Source organism: Calonectris borealis, chromosome 26 (assembly GCF_964195595.1).
Source record: "Calonectris borealis chromosome 26, bCalBor7.hap1.2, whole genome shotgun sequence".
NCBI classification, from domain to species: Eukaryota; Metazoa; Chordata; class Aves; order Procellariiformes; family Procellariidae; genus Calonectris; species Calonectris borealis.
This window is the reverse complement of record NC_134337.1, coordinates 2,739,095-2,745,722: the sequence shown is the minus strand read 5'-3', so window position 1 is coordinate 2,745,722 and position 6,628 is coordinate 2,739,095. Positions and strand designations below refer to the sequence as shown.

The window sequence follows — 6,628 nt, the reverse complement described above, 5'->3', positions numbered from 1 at the left end:
CCATGGGGCAAAGAGCAGGCGGGTGCGGTGCTGACGTCAAGGCCTCGTCCGTGCCACCCTTCGCTGCGCACTTCCAGCCCGGGCGGCCGAGCTGGCGGCACTGGGATTGGGGTGAGCAGGGGCACCCCCAGTGTCCCCCAGGAAAGGGACCCCATCTATGGGGGGGTTGATTCCGGCTGCTGGGTGAACCCCGGGGGGCTGGGATGGGGCAGGATGGTTGGGGATGGGTGGGCAGGGGGGTCCTGCTGGGGACCAGGGCGATGCCACCCTCCTGGGGGGGGGGGTGTGGATGGCAGAGGGGGGGCCCCGGGTGGTTGGGGACACACTGGGGGTGAGGTGGGGACCGTGCCCAGCCCAGAACGCCATCGCAGGATCGAGCTGCCCCCGCTGCCTCCGGCAAGATGGGAGACCCCTTCGGCCGCTGGAGCCAACCCCCGTCCCAGTGAGTACCCAGCGGGGTGGGGTGTCCCCACCCTGGGGACCCCCAAGGGCTGGGTGGGGAGAGGGGACCATGCAGGACAGGAAGGTCCGTCTGTCCGTCCGTCCAGGAGCGAATACGACGACAGCGCGTTGCTCCTACGCTCCAACAGCTTCGCCCGCCCCAGCGGGAAAAGCATCTACAGTGAGTTAATGGTTGCACCCCAAAACCCCCCCTGCTCCCATCCCCAACCTGTCCCCGTCCCCTGACCCCGCTGGTCCCCGCAGACCAGCGCAAGGACTACGGCCAGACCCTGCTCAAGCCCCAAAGCCATTTCCAGCATCACGTCGAGGTAGGAGACCCCCAAACCACCCCAAGCCCCCCGCAATCTTGCCAGAGTGCCCCCGGTTTGCAGAGCACGGGGTGGCAGCAGGACACCGGTGCCACCCGCTGCCGTGTCCCCCCCCAGCACCTGCTCACGGTGCGCCTGGAGAGGGACGTCCGCAGCACCCATGACTGCCTGGCGCGCCTGAAGGTGCTGGAAGCTCAGGGAAGGGTCTGGGGGCAGGATCTCATCCTGCAAGTCAAGGACCAGGAATTGGTGCTGAGGGATGTGGAGAGCAAGGTACACCCCCCATGGCACACCCCCCCCCCCAAGTCTGGCACCCCCTGGCCCTGGTACCCAGCTTGGCCATGGCACCCACTCTGGACTCAGCACCCCCAGAAATCTAGTGCTCCCCCAGCTGGGGCACCCCCTGCACCCCCATAAGCCTGGCATCCCCCCCGCAATGGCCCTTGCACCCCCTTAGCCCTAACACCCGCTCCAGCCACGGCACCCCATTAATCCTGGTACCCCCCTTCACCCCGGCATGCACATCAGCCTCTCAACGCCCCTCAGCCCTGGCACCCACCCTGCACCCCCAGCCCTAGCACCCAACTGACCATAGCACCCACCTTGGCCATGACGCTGCCCTGGACCCTCAACCCCCACAACGCCGGTATTCCCTCCGCTATCGCACCCCCATAATCCTGGCACCCCCCCACCTCTATAAGCCTGGCACCCCCTTGGCCCTGGCACTGACTACAACCTTGCACCCCCATAACACTGGCACCCCCTATACCCCTGCTACCCCCCCCAACCTTGCACCCCCTATACCCCTGCTACCCCCCCCAACCTTGCACCCCTATAACCCTGGCACCCCTATAACCCTTGCACCCCCTATACCCCTGCTACCCCCCCCAACCTTGCACCCCTATAACCCTGGCACCCCTATAACCCTGGCACCCCCTATACCCCTGCTACCCCCCCAACCTTGCACCCCTATAACCCTGGCACCCCCTATACCCCTGCTACCCCCCCAACTCTTGCACCCCTATAACCCTTGCACCCCTATAACCCTGGCACCCCCTATACCCCTGCTACCCCCCCAACCTTGCACCCCTATAACCCTGGCACCCCTATAACCCTGGCACCCCCTATACCCCTGCTACCCCCCCAACCTTGCACCCCTATAACCCTGGCACCCCCTATACCCCTGCCACCCCCCCCAACCCTTGCACCCCTACAAGCTGGCACCCATAACCCTACCCCATGACACTCCCCCCCAGACTCAGCCCCCCCAAAATCCTACCATTCCCCCTATGCCACCCCATAACCCCACCACCCCCATTAACCCTTCCACCCCCCCACCCCTCCAACCCCCCCATGCCCTAGCCCCCCTATAACCCTTGCACCCCCTTAGCCCTTTACCCCTAAGGGCCATTCTGGGGGGGAGGGGGGGGCTGAGCACCCCGTTTCCCCCCCCCCCCCGGCCAGGAGGAGCTGGACGCTTACCCGCTGGGCAGCGTGCAGGGGTGCTGGGCCGCGCTGGACGTGGGTGCCTACGACTCGGTGCTGGCCGTCGGCGTGGAGGAGCAGAGCACCCCGGGGACCAGCGTCCTGCTCTTCCAGTGCCAGCATCCGGGGGTGAGCCCTGATTGGGGGGTTTGGGGGGGGGTGGGGGGCAGCACCCCGCGATGGGGGGGGGGGTTGATGGTGGTGGGTCCCTGCCAGGCGGAGGTGCTGAAGAGCAGCTTGGAGAAGCTGGTGAAGCAGTGGAAGGAGGAGCAGAGGAGTCAACATGGGCGCAGGTAAGGGGGGACGTGGTTCTTCGCCCCCCCACACCCCCCACCCCTGGGGACAGCCAGGCCTGCTCCCCCAAACCTGCCCTCCCCGCCCAAATTATGGGGGGGGGTCTCCTTGTGGGTGGGGGATAAGCCTACGCTGCCCCCACGTCCCCCAAAGGGGCCCTCCCTGTGGCCGCAGACCCCCTTCTGCCTCCTGGGGGGGTGGACCCCCCCCTTTTGCCCCAGTACCCCCGCTCCTGGCTCAGTCCCCCTCCTACCCCCCACTACGGCCTCAGCCCCCCCATGGGCACAGACCCCCCCACCCACCCTCCCATACCTCTCCCCCATCCCTGAGTTCAGTGTCCCCCCCCCCATACCCCATCCTTGGGCTCAGCCCCCCCCTTCCTACCCCATACCCACGGACACAGACGCCCCCCCTCCCCACCCCGTACCCCATCCCCAGGCTCAGCCTCCCCCTCAACTCCCCCCTCCCCATCCCTCCTTGCCCAGGAGCAGCCTGGATGTGCCGCCGAGCCCGGCCCCCCCATACGGGCAGGGTCCCTACGCTGCCCCGGAGCAGTGGGCAGAGACCCCCAGGTCCAACATCCACGCGCCCCCCCAGCGTGGGCTGCCCTCCTCGCACTACAGTGAGTCTTGGGTGGGGTTTGCAGCGTGCCTCAGTTTCCCCAGGGGGTTGGGAGTAGGGTGATGGGACCCTCTGCTGTCACCAGGCTTGCAGGACACCCAGCAGATGTCATGGACCAACCCCCCAGGCCAGGTCATGTCCAACGTGGACCGAGATGTTGTAAGTCCCATCCCACCTCAGATGGGGACACCCCAGTCCTCCCCACCAGCACCCACCAGGTCCCATCCTGCTCCCTCAGGAGGTCCTCAACCACGTGCTGAACGACTTGGAACTCTTCGTGATCCGGCTGAAGACAGCCCTGGGCTCGGACAGCACCACCAACCTGAAGAAGAAGAAGAAGAAGAACAAAAGTGGGGAGCTGTGCCCTGGGGGGGTTGATGGGGGTCCGGGGAGGCGGGGGGGGCCATCCCGGTGCCAGCCCCCCCCTCTCTGCCCCTCCAGCTCTGCCCTCCAAGGATGACTACACGGACTTTTTCCAGAAGGTGAAATACGCCCTCAACCTCCTGGTAGGTCCCGTTGGGCTGGATGTGACCCCATGGCTCCTGGGCACCCCTGGCACGGCCCTGCCTGCTGGGGGGGGCTGCGTGGGGACGGGGGGGGCTGCGTGGGGACGGGAGGGGGGCTGTGAAGAGATGGGGGGGCTGCGTGGGGACGGGGGGGACTGCGTGGGGACGGGGGGGCTCTATGGGGATGGGGGGGCTGCGTGGGGACGGGGGGGCTGCGTGGGGACGGGGGGGGGCTGCGTGGGGACGGGGGGGCCTGTGTGGGGACGGGGGGGCTGCGTGGGGACGGGGGGGCCTGTGTGGGGACGGGGGGGCTGCGTGGGGATGGGGGGGGCTGCGTGGGGACGGGGGGGCTCTATGGGGGTGGGGGGGCTGCGTGGGGACGGGGAGGGCTGTGTGGGGATGGGGGGGCTGCGTGGGGATGGGGGGGCTGCGTGGGGACGGGGGGGGCTCTATGGGGATGGGGGGGCTGCGTGGGGACGGGGGGGCTGTGTGGGGATGGGGGGGCTGCGTGGGGATGGGGGGGCTGCGTGGGGATGGGGGGGCTGCGTGGGGACGGGGGGGGCTCTATGGGGATGGGGGGGCTGCGTGGGGACGGGGGGGCTGCGTGGGGACGGGGGGGGCTGCGTGGGGACACCCTTTCCCTCCTCCACGCAGGGAAGGACCCACCGGCACGTGCGGGAGCCGGACCCCTCCAAGCTGCTGCATCTCATCTTCACGACCCTCTCCTTCGTGAGTGCCCCCAAAAGCGGGTCCCAACCCCCCCACCCAGGGGTGAGCAGGGTGGGGAGCAGCCCTCACCACCACCCCCCTCTGCAACCTGGGGGCGGGGAGGGGGCCAGGTATGGGGGTGCTGCTCCACCCCCACCCTCCTGGAGCAGGTCCTGGACCACTGCCCCAGAACCAGTCTGGCCCTGGCCGTGGAGGCACCGCTACTGGTGCCGGAGGCGGTGGAGCTGCTGGAGGAGACCCTGAACCAGGACCACTACAGCACCTGGAAGACCCTCGGCATCACCTGGAACAAAACCAGGTGGGGTCCGGGCCCCCCCCCCTCCCCAGCACCAAGGTGGTGGTGGGGGGTCCACCCTGGGGTGGGGATGTCACACCACCCACCTTGGCTTTCTCCCTGCCCGTTGCAGGGCAGAGTACCCCAACAGCAAGCTGGTGCCCCGCTACATCCCCGTCTTCTCCGACGGGTGGCTGCCCCCTCCGTTGGAACAGGTACGGCATGGGGGGGGGGGCGGGCAGGACATCCCGCTGCCTGCCTCAGTTTCCCCAACTCGTTCTCAACACCCCCCCCTCTCTCTGCTCCCCACACAGTCACCGGCCACCAGCCGGAGGGACAACCCCAGCCCAGGGTAAGTGCTCCTCCACGGATGCTGAGGGCTGGGGCAGGATTTGGCCCCCGGCTGGATGCTCATCCCCCCCCCCCCCCATCTCCAGGGCCCCCTCCCCTGCCCAGGGGCTGGTGCGAGCCCTGTACGAGTTTCAGGGCAGGAACCCCCAGGAGCTGAGCGTCAGGACGGGGGACACGCTGCAGGTAGAAATCGGGGGGTCCCCCCCACCTCCAGGGATGCTCCTTGGGGAGGATGGAGTGGGGGACCCCCACCCTGCCTGCTGGGGATCCTGGAAGGGGGTGACAGCAGGGTGCTACCCCCCCATTTGTCACCGCACCCCTTAGGTCCTGGACCAGCAGAAGAAGTGGTGGCTGGTGCGGGACGGCCGGGGGGAGAAGGGCTACGTCCCCAGCAACATCCTGGAGCCCCTGCGGCAGGGGTACGGGGGGGGCCACAGCACCAGCCAGGTGGGTGTCCCCTCTCCCCTCCCCTCCCCGTACCCCCCCGCCCCCCGCCACCAGGAAGGGGTGACAGGGGACCACCCCGCTGTCCCCTTCCTTTATCCCCTGCTTCAGGCCAGCCCCCCCAACCTGCACCCCGACTCCTCGCCGGCGGAGGTGACAGCCTGGCTGAAGGACAAGGCCTTCTCGAGGATGTAGGTGGTCCCTTGAGCCCCCCCCCCCCCCCCCTAAACCCGTGTGGCTCCATTTTGGGGGGGCCCAAGCCCTGCTCACCCCTCCCTGTCCGTCCGTCCGTCCGTCGGCAGCACGGTGCGGTGCCTGGGGGTGCTGACGGGGCAGCAGCTGCTGCAGATGAGCCCGGCGGAGCTGCGAGCCGTCTGCCCCGAGGAATGGCGGCGGGTCCTCTTCAAGCTCTCCTCCGTCAGGATGTCCCTGGGGGTGAGGGACCCCCCCCTCCCCGCCCCACGACCCCACCCCGGGGCTCCCCCACCATCACCCCCCCCCCCAATCCTTCTCCCTTCCCTTTCTCTGCAGATGAGCCCCAGGGATTGAGCCAGCGAGCTGGCACCCTGTCCCCTGCTGTCCCCATCCCGGCGGAGCACCCCGGGGAACTGCCGGACTCGGGGGAGGGGGGGTCGTGGGGGGGCACCCCACACCCCCCATCCCACCTGGTCCCCCACTCCTTGGGGTTTAGGGGACACGTCCCCCTCAAAGCCACCGGTGATGCAAGGCTGCTGGGACCCCCCCCCACCGCACCGGAGGGCTCTTGGGGACCCCCACCCCGAAGAGATGTGCTGCCGGATCCCCCGCAGCAAAGTGGGGGGGCAGGCAGCCCCCCCCGGGGTGGGCACCGTGAAATGTGTGTGCACCCCACAAAATGTAAAGCGACTGCTGTGGAAAATAAAGAGAGTGACAGCACCGGGGTCTGGGGGGCACCCCGGTCCCCGTGTCACCTGTGGGCCACCCCACGGGGGGGGACAGGGACAGGGCAGGGAGGGGGACACGGCATGCCACCCCCCCAGCAGGGACCTGCCCAGCAGCACCCAAGGGACACCTCCGGGTCCCCGTCCCAGGCAGCCCCCTCGTCTCCGGGGTGGGGGGGGTGGTGGCAGCGAGGGGCCCAGGGGCCAGGGCTGTCCCCAGCCCACCCACCTCTG

General features: G+C 68.9%; 1 protein-coding gene across 1 annotated transcript; it reads left to right on the top strand.

Moving 5' to 3' along the window:
- Positions 1-401: 401 nt before the first annotated feature.
- On the top strand, positions 402-6,388 carry EPS8L3 (EPS8 signaling adaptor L3). Its single transcript, XM_075174018.1, is given in 17 exon segments — positions 402-442; positions 549-622; positions 706-770; positions 888-1,043; positions 2,235-2,384; positions 2,472-2,548; positions 3,035-3,329; positions 3,409-3,520; positions 3,612-3,676; positions 4,331-4,405; positions 4,555-4,703; positions 4,813-5,031; positions 5,117-5,213; positions 5,355-5,477; positions 5,586-5,665; positions 5,777-5,909; positions 6,006-6,388. Coding segments are annotated over 17 exon segments (1,929 nt in total). The 3' UTR covers positions 6,024-6,388.
- The last annotated feature ends 240 nt before the right edge of the window (positions 6,389-6,628 follow it).